Here is a 20,867-nt window from a genome sequence, read left to right on the forward strand (position 1 = left end):
GCCAATCTAAATTGGCATATCATGCGTCAAATCAGGGTTAAAGGCTGTTTGACGTCATGATTGGCCCACTCCACAGGCTTCTAAGGACACAGTCCACACCCACACAAGCACCCTGACAATGCCAACCACACTGGATGTGGCCGGAAGCATCTGAATGACTGATATTTTTCCAATTCAGGGCCACCGCAATGGAGCCTGATTGGCCTCCCATGACTCTTAACAAAGATTACAATAAGTGACAATGCTGATAGTGTTTCTTCAACTGCTAAAAGCTGAAAAACTCAAATAAAAAGATATATATGGTATTATGTCTTTGTGTGACCAATTATCCTTCAGAATTATTAATTGCTGGCTGCTCTACAGAACAGTGGTGGTTTACCAACTCCACAAAGGCAAAAGATATATTCATCACTGAGATTCGCTTCAAGCAGTTGTCAACGATAATTAGGATTCATCAAAGGACTCCTGCGCTGATTATGTAATTGTGTGGGCCAAAGAGGCTCCTCTCCAAGCAATATTGAATCACTTGGATTTGATTACAGGTTATAAATAGAATAATGTTGCCTAAGTTAACCATAGGAGTGGCCTGGTTTGAGTTGCTTTGTTTGCAACTTCCAAAGAAATCACAGAATCTGACATTAATCTTCTGATGAGGAGGAACAACAATATTGTGAGCAGCGAGTGGATTAAAACCCCGCAATTGTTTCAAATCGAACAACTGTGGGCACCAAAACAAATGGATATACATTCAATGCCAAAGAAAAAATCCTGCGTACTGTAAGGAATCCTGTTCCAGATTTAATAACACAGCTGCTCCAACCCCAGTTCAGTTAACAATGCAGTTACATAACATGGCTTCCAGCCTGACACTTTATATATATACTATTGAGTGATACAGGGCTAACACAACAAAGTTATAAATCCTGATTTATTACTTTGTGCCCAAGAACCATGATGTTTACTACATGGATGTTGTGCGTACAGAACTCTAGCAGGGTTGTCAGCTAACATTACAATTAAGTTTAAAAGGCAGGGCCTGTGAATTTTTTACTTTTAAAGCTCCCACCAGGCTGTAACTAGCTGCAGTGGGTGAAAATTCAATGCAAAGAGCACCATGAGGTGAATATCTCGAGTTGGCCCCGTATCTTTTACTTTTGTGCTTCGGGTGACTTTACAACATTAAGCTCAAAACACAGATGGCACTGATCTCAAACCCCAATGACTTTACAAATTGCATGTTTTAATGTCAGATCGGCTCCATTGGTAAAATTCTCACATCTGGTTCGGAAGGCTCCGGGTTCAAATCCCAGCCAGTATAGGCTGATACTTCATTGTGGTTCGGAGGGAGTGTTGCACTGTCGGAGTCCATAAGTTAGTATATCACAGGCTAAGTCTAGTGGGTAGCTGGTAAAAATCCCGCTGCACAACTTGAAGAAGAGTGGGAGTTCTCCTGGTGGCATGTTTAACATTTGTCCCTCGTTCACCATCCCCATAAACAGATTAGGTGGCTGCCCATCTCACATGCTTTTCGTGAACCTTTGCTCTGCTCACAACCTCTGCAATCTTCAACAGACAACTATGACTGTACCTTAAGGAAATTCTTTAAATCTGAAACACTTTGGGATCTCCTAAAAGATGTGAATGAAACAATGCAAGTCTGTTCATTCTTTCTGAGTAAAGACAGGCTGCCATTTGCAAGGGGAAGTGTTGTCACCTGATGTTAATTTTTGACACAAAAACAAAAATACCTGGAAAAACTCAGCAGGTCTGGCAGCATCTGCGGAGAGGAACACAGTTAACGTTTCGAGTCCGTATGATTCTTCAACAGAACTAGGGAAAAATAGAAAAGAGGTGAAATATAAGCTGGTTTAAGGGGAGGTGGGACAGGTAAAGCTGGATAGAGGGCCAGTGCTAGGTGGAGATAACGAAAAGATGTCATAGACAAAAGGACAAAGAGGTGTTGACGGTGGTGATATTACCTAAGAAATGTGATAATAGGTGACATTAAGGGTGGAAAGCAGGACGAGCAAGGTACAGATAGCCCTAGTGAGGGTGGGGTGGGGGGAAGGGATCGAAATAGGCTACAAGGTACAGATAAAACAATGGATGGAAATACATTTAAAAATAATGGAAATAGGTGGGAAAAGAAAAATCTATATAAATTATTGGAAAAAAGGGGGATCGGAAAGGGGTCACCCAGTCTGCGTTTGGTCTCTCCAATGTAAAGGAAACTGCATTGGGAGCAGTGAATGCAAACCAAACGCAGACTGGGTGGCTGCTTTGCGGAACACCTTCGGTCTGTCCACAAGCATGACCCAGACCTCCCTGTCGCTTGCCATTTCAACACTCCACCCTGCTCTCATGCCCACATGTCCGTCCTTGGCCTGCTGCATTGTTCCAGTGAAGCTCAACGCAAACTGGAGGAACAGCACCTCATCTTCCGACTAGGCACTTTACAGACTTCCGGACTGAATATTGAGTTCAACAATGTTAGATCATGAACTCTCTCCTCTATCCCCACCCCCTTTCCAATCCCCCCTTTTTCCAATAATTTATATAGATTTTTCTTTTCTCACCTATTTCCATTATTTTTAAATGTATTTCCATCCATTGTTTTATCTCTGCCTTTTAGTCTATTTCGATCCCTTCCCCCCACCCCACCCTCACTAGGGCTATCTGTACCTTGCTTGTCCTGCTTTCTACCCTTAATGTCACCTATTATCACATCCCTTAGATAATATCACCACCTTCAACACCTCTTTGTCCTTTTGTCTATGACTTCTTTTGGCAATCTCCACCTATCACTGGCCCTCTATCCAGCTCTACTAGTCCCACCACCTCTTAAACCAGCTTATATTTCACCTCTTTTCTATTTTTCCTTAGTTCTGTTGAAAAGTCATACCGACTCGAAACGTTAATTGTGTTCCTCTCCGCAGATGCTGTCAGACCTGCTGAGTTTTTCCAGGTATTTTTGTTTTTGTTTTGGATTTCCAGCATCCACAGTTTTTTTACTTTTATCGTAATTTTTGACACTTCTATATCAGTGTCAGCTGTGACTCAGTTGAGAGCACAATGGCCCTGAATCACAGGAATGTGGATTCAAATCCTACTGCAGGGATTGACACACAACGATCTAGGCTGACGTTCCAATGCAGAAGCAAAGGAGTGCTCCACTGTTGGAGATGCTGTCTTTCAGATGAAGCAATATAAACCTCAGGTGGACATAAAAGATCCCATGGATCCCTGACTCCCCATATGGCCAGACTGTCTGCCCCTGTTGAAAAGTGAACAATGCAATGAGTGCACAAGTAATCTACCCAGCCTCCCATTTCAGTTCATGAAATCTTTGTGGGAAATATCTCTGCAGATCATCAGAAAGACAAAAGAATGTCAGAAAGCAGCTTTAATTAACCATCATTCAGCTGCGAGGAAAAAACCTGAAGAAATAGTCAGCATTTTTTGTTCCTGATGTGCACCAAATAAAGGTACCGAGTAAAGAATAGTGAAAACCAAAGCGGGTTTACGTGGAAATATTGTTACTGAGGTTAGTCGCGAAATACTTTAATTTTACCTCATTTACAAGGCAATGGTCAGACTATCTTCAGAGTATTTATTTTCAGTTCTGGTGATTGTGCTACAGGAACAAAAGAATTAACAATTCTATTGAACTCTTATAAGTTTAATTTCAAGATAACCAACTGTTGATTATTGGTAAGGGGATCAAAGGTTATGGGGAGAAGGCAGGAGAATGGGGTTGAGAAACTTATCAGCCATGATTGAATGGTGGAGCAGACTCGATGGGCCAAATGGCCTAATTTCTGCTCCAAGGTCTTATGGTCTTAAATATTTCAACTCACAACATTAGTGCAATTCACTCATGTTATCTGAGGAGGTCCTTGTGGCGCAGTTTATGAAAGCTCCAGCTTCAAGTCCCACCCCAGGTCTTGATGGCCAAGGAAGATGCGTTCATAACACTGTCAAACAGGTTGAGCATTAACCTGCAAATCCTTCCAACACACGCCAATGGCAGGTGGCATGTGTGGGGGAGACTCCTGGTCAGCCATGTGATGGGAAGAATGTTGGAGCCTCTACCATCACTATCTATAGCCCCAGATTACAACGTGTATGTAAAAGTACAGGTTACCACAGCAGTGTGAGTTCCCTGAGTGAACTGTAACACACCACCACCACCACAAGTTATCTGATCAGCTATATTATATAGATATTTACCTCAGACCACAGCTAATGGTTATTTACCTTTTATTTACTTTTTAGATAATTATCACAAAATATTAATCCATTGAATAATATTGCATCCATTTTAACAGCAGATAAAAGCACAAAAATGGGAAAGACATTCATTATGAATCGAATGAAGTGTTCAGGATCAGCAAAGCCAGTTTGTAATTGTAGTAGAGTTTAAAAATAATGTTTCAGTGATACTCCATATTATTTCAAGATCATTGTCAGAAAAGAAAAATCTACCAGTACCTATCAATTCGATCTTCGATTAAATTATACATTAATTTAATTAATAAATTAAATTATAAACCTCGTGGGGAGGCAGGGCATAGTGGTAATGGCACTGGGCTAATAATCCAGGGGCTTAGACTAATGCTCTGGGGGCGTTGATTCAAATCCCACCATGGAAACTAGAGGAATTTAAATTCAATTAATAAATCTGGAATATAAAGCTAGTTTTAACTATCACTGATTTTCACATAAACCCATCTGGTTCATTAATGTCCTTTATGGCTATTTAGCTATCCCTATATCTGACTCCAGACCCACAGCAATGTGGTTGACTCTTAACTGCCCTCTGAAATGGCCTAGTAAACCACTCAGTTCAAGGGCAATTAGGGATGGGCAACAAATGCTGGCCTTGCCAGTGATGTCCACATCCCATGAAAGAATAAAAAAAAAATTTTATCATACAGCCTAAATTTATTACTATAAATCCTTTTTCTTACACAGAATTACTGACATTGTATTATAGTCTAGTAGTAAGATGTGACCAACCTGTCCAGTGCAATGACAGTAAAGCTGAGAACAGTGACAGAACAGAAGACCTTGTGCAAGAATTTGATAATTTTACAGAAGAGCAGGGTGTAGATCCACCAGCAGCAGTGTGGACTGGCACTCAGGATGATGTCGAAAGGCACACAAAAGACACTTGCACAGATTCCAGCGCAGGCCAGGTTTTTGATGAAACGGTTTGTGACGGCCTTGAAGACTGACGTGCGGCACGTTGACCATAACACCACCAGGTTCCCTGCATCAAATAAAGTGGCAAGCTGGTGAGAAGCAAGCAGGAATAAAATGCAGCAGAGGCCCAATGAGGTTTCATTTAGCAGTCACGCGCCTTTTTGACATAATGCGCCTTTAAGACAATGGCACACAGGAAAAAAAAACTCACATCATTTATTCTACAGAAATGATAGTACACTGGAATGGATAATACACAAGGAACAAAACTGCTTGAAACATATTTTCTTCCTCTACTCCACCATTCTCCCGGCTCTCCTGGAACTACTAAATCATGGCCGGGATTTTCCGGCTCTGTTGCGGCGCCCCAGCCAGAAGTCCTTTGGCCTGTAGCGGCACCGGAAGATCCCGGCAGCGGGCGGGCAGACAGGTGTGGAAAATCCTGCCCCACGTATTGTTCCATAGGTGTCTGCAACCCTCTGGCATCTCCCTTGTAGTCATTTAGTTCAGTTGGCTGGATGACTCATTTGTGAAGCAGGGTGTGGGTTCAATTCCTCTTCTGGCTGAGGTCATCCGTGAAGGCCCCGCCTTCTCAACCTCGCCTGAGGCATGATGGCCCTCAGGTTAGACTTACCACCAGGCATCTCTCTCTGATGGCAGAGCAGCCTATGGGACTCTGGTGCCTTTCATTTTATCTGTAGCCATTCCTTAGCTGTCAGTGAACATTATGAGGCTACTTGGCTACGCAGGGGGTTGCAGTCATGTCTAACCCTCAGAAACAGGGTTAGGGACAGCTTTGGTTGGCTTGGATTTTTCTTTTTGCATCTGAAAAATTAGGGATGGATTAGCCAGCAACTCCCATGTCCCATGAGGGAATAAAAAAATACCTGGCACCCACTGCCAGTATTAATCTCGTTATAATAGTCAGATTGTAATAGCAATTTATAATCACCGCCTGACCGTCACAACAAAGTTACAATCTTGAAATCACCTAGCTTTCCTGCATTATCTTTGAATAATAGATATGCTGCATAATTCAGGGAATGGTTTTATTCAGGTTCATTTGTAAGCTTTTTTACTGCCTGTCATTAGCAAGTGCTGGTGGATGACATATTCTGAAGCACTGATTCATGATGAACATCCACCTTGCAAGATTAAAGATTGTGTCCCTGTCACCGCAGGTTTATTGAGTAATAATGCATCACTGATTGCTAAGGAATAACGTGGTCAATAAATGTAACTTAAAATTTATATCTCAAGTGCAGCTGAATTTTTTATGGTCAACACAACCTGGAGCACAGGCTTTAAAATTAAAAGCGATATATCCAGAAACTTAAAACTCATCCAAACTGAAGCGATAACATCGCAGCAGGGGGATAAGTCCTTTTATTTAATAACGTGTAAAAGTCAGCAGACTTTCCAGAGACTGATATATAAAATAGCTCAACTCCAGAGAGATCTCTAGCCAACAGCAAAACTGCATTTATCAATCCATAAAGGAACACCACAGTTTAATTTCAAATCAGCTGCAGAGAGAAACTTTCCAGCTGCATTGTTGAAATGGACTTTTCATACTTCCGACAAGATCATCGAGCACGGTGACACTGCAATAAATTTGGTCACAACTGAAGCCAGCTCGGAAGAATGAATTATATCTCTACCTGTTACTTATTCTTTTACTCACGTTGAACTGATTAAAAAACTTTTCAACTGTGTCGGTACACTTCACCTTTTAATCTATAATTGCTATCGTATGACTGATGAATTCTCAGGTGAATAAGTCTTCAGCTAAATGCCCCACATACCATCATAGCTGATTTAATTTGTTTTGTGTCACCTAATCTGCAAATAGTCTAAAAGGTGCTGCACTTTGACTAATTGATAAATATCATGCTCCAGGTCTCAAGGAGAACTCCCCCCACCCCCGACTCAAATTTACAATGTGCTCACATCACTGGTTTTCCTCTGTACAGGTGACTAATTACATTCCAGGTGATAGCACCTATGGAGAAGGGACATCAGAAATTGGCCACTGTGCTTGCACCAAGTATTTCTGCCATGATATCGCTAAGAGGGAACATTGTGATGCACAAAACATCCAATGCAATAAAAAACAAAAAAATGTTAGCAATAAACAGATCATAAGTTCATGACGTCCTTATCGGTGGAACCAATGTGATGTCATGCCGGCATGTCCCAGCGTTAGCAGAGAGCATCCCAAAAATGCTTCCAGATGCTACTGTCACTGCAGCGGTATTATCACTGGTTGAAGTTAGACAGGAGGGAGGCAGAATAATGGGTGTTCGTGGCTCCCAGCCACACAAAATCTGTCAGTCTTATCTTCGGTTGGCCAGATGCTGTAGAAGGTCAGAGTTATGAGAGCTGATATGTTTAAAAACAACTTAGGAATGACTGCCAAGCTCTTTCAGTACAGAGTTTTAAAGATGGGTATGATGACGTGCAATGTCAGAAGTCCGTATTTAGCTAAATTTGACTCAAACTATTTAATGTTTGTGTTTTGGAAAAAGTTAATTAAAGGACAGAAGAGAGAATGGAAGGAAAAGGAAGCAATAACAATTGTATCATACAGCTTTCATATTCTCAGAGTGCTTTACATGTAATTAATTATACTGAAGCGTAGTCGCTGTTGTTTTGTGGATAAACGTACAAACAGCAATGAAATTAACCTCTATTAGTCCATTTTGGTCACCTTTGTTGAGAATGAATGGTGGCCAGAACAGTGGTGAGGTGGGGGGGGTGGGGGGGGGGTGCTCCAGCTTTGCCTCAATGTTATCAATGAGACGTTAAACCATCTACCCTCTCATGTGAGCGTAAAAGATCCCTTTGGCGCCATTTTATAGAACAGGTAAGTTGCCTCCTGTGCCTTGGCCGCCTTTCAAATCTGATTATTTGGTCTTTATCTCATGTTTGCGTTTGGGAGCTTGTGTGTGCAAATTGGCTGCTACTTTCCCCACATTTCAACAGTGGCTACATTTCAAAGGGTTCTTCATTGGTTGTAAAGTGTTTATAAATGCAAATCTGTGCATCACAGCAGGCCCCAATGTTAAATGTATATAGGTCAACTATTACTGCTATGTAAATGCAAATATTTCTTATCTCTTCTTCAAATATGGGTTTTACTAACTGACTCTGCTTCAGTTTATAAAGGTGGCGCTTTGAATAATATAGCAGTTTCTCACTACTGATTAAATTATGTGCTCAAGCCTTGGAGTGGGGCTGGAAAACTCAACCTCTGACGGGACCAAGTCACTTCCCAGACAAGTGGCAAGAGGCATCTCCCATCCGACACGGATGACAAGGGCAGCTGCTCTTCGGACGAAGAAGGGAAAGGGTGGCACCTACAGAAGAAGCGGCAAAACGCTAGGGAGTTGGAGGAAGAGACACCTGAGCTCCAGAACATTGGAGACAATGAGGAGACCAGCGCACCCCAACTTTGCCCACAACCCGAAGAGGCCAGCGCACCCAGCCCCAGGAATCTGGGAACAGTGAGGCGCTCAGCGCACCCCAGCTCCGGGAAGCCGGGAGCAGCAATGCCCCAGAGGGGGAGAGGATTGGAGAAGCTTCTCCAACAGAGGATATTTCAAATCCCGTTCTCTGCACAGACCCCCAGATGCCACCCGAGCAGAACACCGCCAATGAGGAGGTTCAGGACAATTTCCTCACCCCATCCAAAGTGAGGCAATTTGTGAACACTATGGGTATGCAGGAGCAGACCAAAGGTCTGGGACTCTCAGAGGTAACAGGTTTGGTAAGAGACTAAATGCTTTAAAATGGGTGTAAAGATTGTATCCATAAATGTGCGTAGCATTAAATCTACTACGTGATGTGTTGCGACCTTGGACTACCTTGCCAAGGTCAAAGCTGACCTGTTGTTTCTGCAGGAGTGTGCGATACCGCACCTCAGCTCCTACAGGCAATGGTCACTATGGTGGTCCCATGGGCCATCAATCTGGTCGGGAGGAAACGACTCTCGTTCCTCCGGCCTGGGTATTCTGCTGCGGGAAGGCAGCTTCACCGTCTCCCAGGTTAAGGAGGTGGTGGGCGGGCACCTCCTCGTAGCAGACGTAATGTACAAGAACGCTCCACTCCGGTTAATTAACGTCTACGCCCCGGCACAAGGGGCTGAGCGGCTGGAGCTTTGTCAGCAGCTCCCACTGCTGCTGGCAACCTCCAGGCCGGTCATTCTGGGCGGTGACGTCAACTGCATCATCGATGTGGCTGGACGATCCGGCAGGGCCGACAGCAGATTGGACGCTACGTCCAGATCCCTGATGGAAACAGTTAAGGATGTCAAGCTGCACGATGTCTTCAGCAACCCTGCAGACGGAGCGCAGCGTAGATACACCTGGTCGTGGCCTGACGGGTCCGTCTGTTCCAGGATAGACTTCCTGTTTGTGTCCGGAGCGTTCACAGTCAGATCCACCGACGTCAAGCCAGTGTTCTCCTCTGACCACTGCCTTCTACTGGCTGACTGTCACTTAGAGGAAAACCAGAGGGTGGGCAGGGGGTCATGGAAGCTAAATGTGCAACTGCTGACCCCAGAGAACATTGAGGAGCTCAAGAGGGATTTCAAAGGTTGGAGAACCGTGAAACCCCTCTTTGAGTCACTGACACACTGGTGGGAAGCGATCAAGAGAAACATCAAGAGGTTTTTCATCCTCAAAGGCACCCAGAAAGCAAGAAAGGAACAGAGGGAAATGTCCCAACTCCAGAAAAACATGCAGAATCTGCTCTGGCTGCAGGGTTGGGGGTCGATGTCAAGGAGGAACTCCAAGAGGCGAAGAGCCAGCAAGCCTCGCTCTTTGCCTCGGAGGCCTCCAAGATCATCTTCCGATCCAGAGTCCACTCCGTGGACCAGGATGAGACGTACTCATGTTTCTTCTTCCAAAAGGTACACAGAGAGAGCTCTGTGATCAGCAGCCTGAAGGAAGAAGACGGCTCAGTAAAGTCATCGCAATCCGACATTTTGAGGATCAGCAAATCCTTTTATGCCGGATTGTATAATGTGAAGCCCACAGACAGCACGGCCTCCAGTCCTTCCTGTCCTCTATCACGTAGGTCTTAGATGACAGTACATGGGAGAGTCTGGACAAACCGCTAAATCCTGATGAACTGACTAAGGCCCTTGAGTCCTTCGAGAAGAGTAAAACTCCCGGAAGCGACGGCTTGCCGGCGGAGTTGTATTCAGCTCTGTGGGTCTGGATGAGCCCAGACCTGCTAGAAGTGTACGAGAGTATACTTCTGGCCGGCAGCATGTCAGAATCCATGAGGAAAGGCATCATCACCCTCATCTACAAGCACAAGAGGGAAAGGGAGGAGATTAGAAATTGGCGACCCATTTCACTGTTGAACGTGGACTATAAGATTCTGTCCAAGGTCATCGCCAATCGGGTCAAGTCCACTCTGGAATTGGTGATCCACCCTGACCAGACCTGCACTGTGCCTGGCAGGAAGATCTCTGACAGCCTTGCGCTGCTCAGGGATACGATTGCCTATGCACAGGACAGGGGTGTGGACACCTGCCTCATCAGCCTGGATCAGGAAAAGGCCTTTGACAGAATATTGCACACCTACATGGTGGATGTGCTCTCCAAAATGGGGTTGGGGAGGGAATTCACAATTGGATTCAACCGCTCTACACTAACATCAGTAGCGCAGTCTCAATCAATGGGTAGGAATCAGATAGCTTTCCTATTAAATCTGGAGTCAGGCAGGGCTGCCCTCTCTCCCCTGTCCTTTTTGTGTGTTGCATAGAACCCTTTGCTGAGTCCGTCAGGAAGGATCCGGGCATAAGAGGAGTGATGATCCAAGGCAGTGGAGGCACTCAGGTCAAAGCCTCCATGTACATGGACGATGTCGCCATCTTCTGCTCGGATCCGCTGTCGGTGCGCAGACTGATCCACATCTGCGACCAGTTCGAACTGGCCTCGGGAGTCAAGGTAAATCGTGGGAAGAGCGAGGCCATGTTCTTCAGGAACTGGGCTGACTGATCCTTTGACCCCTTCACTGTCAGGGCTGACGGCCTGAAGGTGCTGGGGATATGGTTCGGAGGGACCAGGGCATGTGTTAGAAACTGGAAGGAGCGAGTGTCTATGGTGAACAGGAAACTGGGCATGTGGGAGCAACGCTCCCTCTCCATTGCGGGTAAGAACCTGGTCATCAGGTGTGAGGCACTCTCACTGTTGCTGTACGTGGCGCAGGTCTGGCCCATTCCAGACTCCTGCGTGGTGGTGATCACCCGAGCCATCTTTCGCTTTATCTGGAGGTCGAAAATGGATCATGTCTGCAGGGACACGATGTACAAGCCTCTAGATAAAGGGGGAAAAAACGTGCCCAATATCGCCCTCATACTGATGGCCACCTTTGTGTGTGGCTGCATCAAGCTGTGTATAGACCCTCGGTACGCAAACACCAAGTGTCACTACATACTGAGGTTCTACCTGTCCCCGGTGTTGTGAAGGATGGGTCTGGCCACGCTGCCGTGGAACGCTCCAAGTAGTTGGACCGTGCCGTACCACCTGTCCCTCATGGGAAAATTTATGCAGAGAAACACCTTTGACCACAAGTCCATCAGGCAGTGGTCGGCACGTAACGTCTTAGAGGCCCTGTGGGAAAAGGAGAGGGTGGATCTTGTGGGACGGTTCCCTGAGCAGACTGACAAAGTCATTTGGCAGAATGCCTCATTGCCAGAACTTTCCAATAAGCACCAAGACGTAGCTTGGCTGGTGTTGAGAAAGGGCCTCCCCATCAGATCCTTCCAACACGCCAGGAGTCTCACCCCCTCTGCACGTTGCCCTTGAGGTGGCTGTGGTGGGGACGAGACCGTTGTTCACCTCCTTGTGGATTGTGTCTTTGCAAAGAAGGTCTGGAGAGAGATGTAGTGGTTTCTGTCGAGGTTCATCCCGAGCAGTTCTGTGACACAGGACTCTGTGCTCTATGGGCTGTTCCCAGGGACACTCACCGAGACAAACATCAACTGCAGCTGGAGGATCATCAGCTCGGTGAAAGACACTCTTTGGTCTGCCCGAAACTTGTTGGTCTTCCAGCGCAAAGAGTTGTCCCCGAACTAGTGTTGCAGACTGGCATATTCCAAGGTCCAGGACTACGTACTGAGGGACGCACTAAAGCTTGAGGCAGCCGCCACAAAGGCACAATGGAGAAAGGTCTAAGACCTTTCTGCCATAGAGCACCGAGGGGCTGGGAACTGTTGAGAGCCCCTTGGACTGTACAGCTCAAAATGAATGTCTGCAGTGAATACTAATTGTATTATAATTGTATTGAAGCACCTCAGAGTGCAACATGATGTATGTTGATAACTCCAATACCATTGTCTGATCGTCTGCATTGACCATATTGTAATATTCATTGACTGTATTAATGCACCTTGTGATCCATTTGTAAAAGTTGAATCTGATTGTACTTGTGTGGTTTTGAAATGTTTTGGAACGTTCTTCCAGATATTTTATGAATAAAATATATTTTTCAAAAAAAAACCTCTGACTCAAAGAAAGAGTTCTGAGTACTGAATGAGCCAATGCTTTTAGTAGTTAAAACACCAACTGCTACGACCGAGTGTTGCAGACTAGCACGTTCCAAGGTCTAGGACTACATGCTGAGGGACGCACTAAAGCTTGGGGCAGCCGCCGCAAACGCCCAATGGGGAAGGTCACTGTCTAAGACCTTTCTGGCATAGTGCACTGAGGAGCTGGGAAAGGCATAGACCCCTCAGGCTGTATGGCTCACAATGAATGTATGTATTGAATACTAATTGTATTATAATTGTATTGAAGCACCTCAGAGTGCAACATGATGTATGTTGATAACTCCAATGCCATTGCACCGTCTGACTGTCTGTAATGACCATATTGAAATGATTGTAATATTCATTGATTGTTCTGATGCACCTTGTGATCCATGTGTAGAAGTTGAATCTGATTGCACTTTTTGTGATGGCCATTTAGAAATGTTTTGTAATGTTCTTTCAGATATTTTATGAGTTAAGTATATTTTTCAAAAAAAACTGCAACAAGCAGCTAAAAACATTTAAGAAAGTAATCTTTTTCCATACTGTGGTCTTTGGATGTCAAGAGAAAAGCCCCAGAGTTGGTTTACACAGATGAATTTATGCTACAACATAGACAATTACACAACTGGCTAAACAAAGGGCGTTGACTGACGTTAGGGGTTGAAATGTTAGTTAACCTCATCTTACAAAGTATGATACATATCATTTATCTTAATAACCTCATGACTGTCATGAGTGTTATCATCCTGAATCTCTTCTTCATAAAATAATAAGAAAAGCTTCATCACAGCCACAAGAAGCTCCCTCATACAATCGGCCTTAACTATTGCAGAATATTGGTGATTAATTAAGCTTTTTTTTAATCTGCCTGATAATTTATCAACACACAGTAATTTGATGATGAGAAGCACTCAATATGATTGTCTAAGAGGAGGCTGGACACGATAAGCCTGAGTGGTGCAGTGAGTCAGAACTCTCTGCAGTTTCAGTTTGAATCCATTTCAGCTAGATTGGAATGACATCTCCGATATGTTAAAGAGGCACTCATTGACTTGATGAAAGATCATTGAAATGTTAGCTCTCTCTCCACAGATGTTCCACTTGCCGAGTGCTTTCAGCATTTTATATCTTCATTTCAGCGTCCGCGGTATTTTGCTTTTGTCTCATTGATTCGAATCGTGGCAACCATAATGTGAACAATCTATCAGGTAAAGTTGTCTGGAATTTAGCACCATTAAGAGCAATAGGGAGTATGGAAAACAAAAACGTCACTCTGATGCAATAGGGTGCTTCTCTTCTGTGGTATTGGTTTTCAGGAACATTGTTGGAATCCAGTGTAATAGGAGCTTAAACAGAAAAATCTGGAAAATCTCAGCAGGTCTGGCAGCATCTGTGGAGAGAGAAACAGAGTTAATGTTTCGAGTCAGTGTGAGCCATACGGACTCACTCGAAACATTAACTTTGTTTCCCTCTCCTCGGGTGCTGTTAGACCTGCTGAGTTTTTCCAGCATTTTCTGTTTTTGTTTCAGATTGCCAGCATCCGCAGTATTTTGCTTTTATAATATGAGCTTATCCATACATCACAGGAGGCCCCAATGTTAAATGTGTATAGGTCAACTGTTCCATTCAGTTATCTCTTGCCTTGGTAAGAACAAAGGTCAGATGTTAAATATTGTGTTCACCTTTACAATTTGGGTTCTTTTACCGCTGAGAGCCAACCTAGCCCAAAGGCTTAGAAATTTATACAACACTTAGAAATTAAGGGCTGGGTTTTAGATGGAGGGCAGGCTCCCCACACCCTAGTGTAAATTTTTTAGGGTCTAGCCCGCCTCCGTTTGGCCAGCTCGCCCAGCTTTGATTTTTCGAGCAATGGCCCTTTAATTGATATGAGGCGGGAATTCTACCCGTCTCCAGGCAGAGGTCCCGCCTTATAGAGCCGCCAACCAATCGGAGGCCAGCAGCTCGACACCACACCAGGATTGGTGGCCGCTGCCAGTATTGCAGGCGGCCCAAGAGGAAGAGGAACCATGGATGTCCCCAAGCCCAGGTGAGTCCAGGTCTCACCAGGGCCAGGTTGGCAGCAAGGGGGGTGGACAGGGCGAGATGGGGAGAGCGGGCTGAGTAGGTGAAATTGCCAGAGGGGGCTCCAATTGGCAAAGGTGGGGGCCAGGGATGGAGGCACCCACTCACCTTTCACTGGTCAGCAGGGTTAAACCTGCCAGGCCACACGATGAGCTGAGGCCTCGCCTGCTGTCCATTAAATCAGAGCAATGGCAGGTTGAGCAAGTGGGCATTAATTGCCCATTTAACGGCCTCAACTGGACCACAGACGGGTGGCCTGCCCAACACCTCCACCACCACCCATAAAATTGTGGCAGGGGCAAATGGCCCAGCGGTGAACATGCACCCTAATTCACTATCCACCTGTCTGTAAAATTCAGTCCTATCATATTAACAATGCACAGAAGTAAAAAAAAGACTGAAAGCATATTAATATAAATAGAAAATGTGTGCATCCGGTCATGCATGTTTTGTTCAATACCCTTTGGTATAATGTGAATGTAGTTCTTACCAGAGACTATGATTAAATTGAGAAATCATGTGATAGTTTCAACCTAGATCAGGCTTAAAATGCTTCCAGATTTGACACTTAAACATGAGTCCAGTGTTTCTGGTAAAAGACTAATGTTGCCACATGTGATACTGCACCAACCAATCACCAAAGCTAAGGCAAAATACTGCAGACTCTGAAAAATTTGGAATTAAGCAGAAAATGCTGGAGACACTCAACAAATAAGGCAGCATCTGCGGAGATAGAAACAGAGAATGCATGTTTCAGGTTGTCATCGGTAGCGATCCTGTTTCCCAGGTTGCACTGCAATACATTGGTTCTCCTTCTTCAGGTCTCTGCCTGCAGACAGGCCCTTGGCAATTATTCACCTAACGACGGCAAAGTGCTGTGATTTTTTTTAATTCAGGGTAGGGTGAGGAGGCAGGCTCCAAGTCTACCTCAACTGGAACAAGGATCGAGCCCAGTGCTTTTGGCGATCACCTGATCCACATGCTAGCTGTCTGGTGAGTCACTCACACCACCACCACACCCCACCTCCAAACTGGTGCTACATCACATTAATCACAGTTTACTTCAATGCACTGTGCTGGCAAAAGGTTACAGCTAAACCCAGTCAGCTATTGACACTTTTTACACTCAGTACACACAGTACTTAACAATAACTTAAGACAAATGGGAAACTATAATTTTGGAAGACTTCCTCTCACCACTGCCAGAATGTCAAGGTGAAACTACTAGGACTGTACAGAACTGGGCTGATTTTCAATTTTACCATCAGCCCTTTATTTTCAAATAAAGGAGGGAGAAGGAGTTATCATTACATTTAACATCCACAATTTTTTCACTTCCCTGATTTCTCTGTGAATATTTTTGTTTGATATAATTACTGGTATTGGCCTGAATGATGGTAAGAAGGAATGGAATTAACATTCACTGTAATAACAATGCACTGAAGCATTTTGAATTAATTGCTGTTTCACTTCTGATGCTAATCCAGCTCCTTCACACTCTATGTTAAACAGGAGAATGAATTCCTATCAAAAGAGACAATACAGAAATAGCATAAGATTGCTGCTCTTCAGCTTCACAAACAAACTAAATTATGCAATGTCTAAATGCAATGTCTAAATTTAGCCTTTGAGTCAATACTCATTCATAATTATGATGCTCATTCTAAGCAAACCAGGAACCAGAAAAAGAGCTACCATTAGCCTGGACCAACAAAATGTTAGGAATCTGAAGGCTTAATCAAAAGACACAACATGCAATAAGAGGTTTTAAAAAAAAAATAAAGATAGCAGATTGACAAAGGAGGAAGACAAATAGTCCAAATCAAAATTCCAGATCTTTCTGATAACCGCAATAAAAGGGAGCTGCTTATCTATGTCAAAATGCATGAGGGACAACTGCATCCCAAGGTTATCATAAATGTCATCCATTGCAGAAACACACTGAAATGCCACAAGAGAACCTTCTTCAACTACACCATCTGTTCACAACAGTCTATTAAGTGCAGTATTAGCAACTGGACAGGTTATGCAGGTTTTCTTAAAAGGTGCCATTCCTCACAAACATTGCATTTTTCACTGTTGGAACCAGTCCAATTAGATGACTGTTGGTAGCTGCCTCAATTTTCTATGCACTGGCCAGATGGAGCTGTAGCCAGCACAGTGAGAAATGAAAGTATCAGACATTGACGTCAATTCCTATTTATTATTGTTTTTCCCAATTAACTTTGCTCTTTCCCTGTAGGCACTGACTCAATGCAGTATCCAGGAGTACCAGCACCTCTGCAAGGCTTCCAACACCAACAACAATGTGCATTTTTAAAGCACTTTTCACACAGAAAATATCCCAAATTCTTCATATGACGAGGTGACCAAAGAATATGGTGGTCATTGTGGGAGAGTGAGGAAAGCAATAACCTAGTCACAAAGAGGTTTTTAAAGATGAAAAGGAAGTAGAGAAACAGAGGGGCTTCAGGAAGAATTCCAAAGAGTAGGGCTCAGGTGGACAAAGGATGTCAGCTAATAAGTTGCACTGTGGAGCCAATGAGTTGCAAACATACATACGAACAGAAGTAGGCAGTAGGCCTCTCAAGCCTGCTCCACCATTCAATAAGATCATGGCTGATCTGTTTGTGTTTTGAATTCCACCTAGCCCCAATAACCATTGATTCCCCTGTCCAACAAGAATCTATCTACCTCTGCCTTAAAAATATTCAATGACTCCGCCTCCACCGCCTTCTGAGGCAGAGAGTTCCAAAGTTGCACAACGCTCTGAGAGAAAAAATACTCTTCATTTCTGTCCTAAAAGGGTGACTTCTAGTTTTAAAACAGTGCCCCCTAGTTCTGGACTCACCCACAAGGGGAAACATCCTTTCCACGTCTACCTTGTTGAGACCATTCAGGATCTTACATACTTAAATCAAGTCACCCCTCAATCTTCTAAACACCAGTAGAAACAGGCCCAGCCTATCCAACCTTTCCTCATAAGACAACCCGCTCAATATAGTAAACCACCTCTAACGCATTTACATCTTTCCTTAAATAAGGAGACCAAAGCTGCACACAGTATTGGAGGTGCGGTTTCACCAATGCTCTGTATAAAAGAAGCATAACATCCTTATTTTTATGTTCAATTCTTCTCATTTTAAAGAATAGCATCCCATTAGCTTTCTTGATTACATGCTGTATTTGCATACTAACTTTTTGTGACTCATGTACTAGAACACCTAGATCCCCCTGCACCTCGGAATCCTGCAGTTGTTCGCTGATTAAGAAACATTACTTTTTTATTCTTCCTGCCTAAGTGAACAACCTCACATTTTCCCACATTTTATTCCATCTGCCAGATTTTTGCCCACTCACTCAACCTATCTATATCTGTCGGCAATCTCCTTATGTCTTCTCCACAACATGCTTTCCTACCTATCTTTGTGTCATCTGCAAATTTAGCTACCATGCCTTCGCTTCCCTCATCTAAGTTATTGATATAAATAGTAAAAAGTTGAGTTGGTGGGACTCAGGGCAGGACTTAGAGCATTAGTCTACCTTACAACAAAAGAGTCTTCATGAACTAAACAAGAACTCGAGACGAAAACTGCAGCAGCTTCTCCTGATAAAGGCAGGCTGATTCCTCCAGAAAAATGCAGTGGAGTGGAGGATAGTAATATAGTACAAATTACGTGTATAAATTCAATCCTAGTCATTTGCAGTAATGCGATCTCCGAGCGTGACTGATGGGAGAATTAACCACTCATCACCATTCTGCCCAGGGATGTCATCAGTGGCAGATTGAAGAGAAGGCGGAATGCATAGGAGGCCCAAGAAAGAAAAAGCAAAAAAAAAGCCCAAACAAAAAGCAAGCCTGGGCTGGAGGGTCTAAGCTGTGAGGAAAGATTGGATAGGCTAGGGTTGTTATCCTTGCAGCAACGAAGGTTGAGAGCAGAGAGGTGTATAAGATTATGAGAGGCTTAGATAGGGTGGATAGGAAGGCACTTTTTCCATTAGTGGAGGGGTCAATAACCAGGGGCACAGATTTAAGGTAAGTGATAGAAGGCTAAGAGGGGAGTTGAGGAGAAATGTTTTCACCGAGGTGGTGGTGGGGGTCTGGAACTCACTGTCTGATAGGGTGGTTGAGTCAGAAACTCTCATAACATTTAAGAAGTATTTAGATATTCACTTGTATTGCCATAGCCTGCAGGGATATGGGCCAAGCGCTGGAAAATGGGATTAGTGTAGTAAGACCTTTCTTGGCCGGTGGGGACACAATGGGCCGAATGGCCTCCTTCTGTGCTGTAAACGTCTATGAATCTAAGAGGGTGGATGGGTTTATGCGGGGACATAATTTTGGTGGAGGTTGCAAAGTAGGATCTGAAAATGGGGACAAAGGTTTTAAATTCAACATGGTGAGTAAGAGGGAACCAGTGGAGGTCAGTGAGGATGGGTGTAAAGGGCAAATGAGATTTTGCACAGTACAGGATATGGCTGAGTTTTGGACACACTGAAATTTATGGGTGGTGGAGGATATAAGGGTCATAAGGAGACCATTGAAAAGGTCAAGTTACAAAAGATGATAAAAGCATGATTCTGATTGAGCAAACAGCCAGAAGTGAGTGAAATCAGTGGCAAAGGAGCAGAGTTTATGGCAGGGCTTGTTAAAAGAATCTGCAGTCTTTCCAATGTTTTAGTTAGCGGAAATTTTGAAATTCACAATTTAATGTCAAACAGATAGCCTAACAGCACAAACGCAGATATTGGGTTGAGAGGTAATTAGCTGTGGCCTACAAACAACCATAGGCCTCATCTCCATTAGGGAGAGACAATTGGCTATACATAATTGGTTTTATACAGGCAATTGAATATATATAGCTTGAGGGGCACCACTCTATAAGAATGGGGCAAGGCAAGGAGACAGGCCTCCTTGAACTACCACCCAAACGGGCTGAGGGAAATTGTTAGAAATAATTGCTTCTGGTGGCAAAGCTGGAAAATAATTCCTACAGCATGTGTTGTAACCAAGGACCAGAAATTTGGTGATGTGTGCCCATTTCACAGGAATATTTTTAAAAATACTTACCATAAACACGTAGCCAGGAGGAGTAGAAGAGTTGCTTCCGGATCCATGATAAAGGCATGAGCCTCTGACACCCATCATTCAATCCCGTCTCTTCCTGATTGTCTACCAAATGCCAATCTTCACACCATCACCCCACCCCACCACCACGTGCGCCCCCTCCCCCACCCCCCCCACCCCCCACCACCACCATCTCCCCACCCCAACGGACCATTTCAGATGACGCAATAGCCCAAAATTCAGACTGGCTGCCTGGAGGCTCCCTATAGGTATCTGCAGCTTGGCAGTCTGATAGAAATGAAGCACGAGGCCCAAAACTGGGTGGGCTTCTGCCAGTCTAGCGCAAACCAGTTTCTAGGCCCCGATATCTGTCTTAGTAAAGGAAGATCTAACAGGATACAAACCCAAACCCAATCTGTGATGATGCAAATCAGATGATTTAGTGCAGCACATGGGGGGTGGTTAACTTCACAAAGGATCAGTTTTTCCCTCAGTGTTGACTGTAGAACATCAGGTGCCAACGTTTTCTCTCCTTTATTCTTTCATGGGGTATGAGTGTTACTGGCATTTTGTTGCTCATTCCTAATTGTCTTCGAAGTTAGTGGCTTGCTGGGTCACTTCAGAGGCTAGTTAAAAGTCGCCCACATTGCTGTGGGTTCCAAGTCACATGTAGGCCAGCCAGGTAAAGGTGGCAGATTTCCTTCCTTAAAGGACATTAGTGAACCAGACAAAGGATAATAGCTGTCAATGGCCACCAATTCCAGATTTATTAATTAGTTGTCATCATGGTGGGATATGAACCCCTATCTCCAAAGCATTAGCTTAGGCCTCTGGATTACTAGTCCAGTGACATGACCACAATATCACTGTCCCCCCCTTCTGATGGATCATCTGAATTATTGCTATTACATCTGAGTTTATGGAATCATAGAAAATTACAGCAAAGAAGGCCATTGGTTAATCATG

General features: G+C 44.1%; 1 protein-coding gene across 1 annotated transcript in view; it reads right to left on the reverse strand.

Annotated features, from left to right (window-relative positions):
• The window catches only part of gpr176 (G protein-coupled receptor 176), a 48,025-nt gene that overhangs the window by 19,237 nt on the left and 7,921 nt on the right, over positions 1–20,867 (reverse strand). The window contains exon 2 of the mRNA XM_041215123.1: positions 5,020–5,272. Within this exon, the coding sequence (XP_041071057.1) occupies positions 5,020–5,272 (253 nt within the window). The remainder of the gene's footprint in view (positions 1–5,019; positions 5,273–20,867) is intronic.

The sequence above is a fragment of the Carcharodon carcharias genome, chromosome 20 (genome assembly GCF_017639515.1).
Source record: "Carcharodon carcharias isolate sCarCar2 chromosome 20, sCarCar2.pri, whole genome shotgun sequence".
Taxonomy (NCBI): domain Eukaryota; kingdom Metazoa; phylum Chordata; class Chondrichthyes; order Lamniformes; family Lamnidae; genus Carcharodon; species Carcharodon carcharias.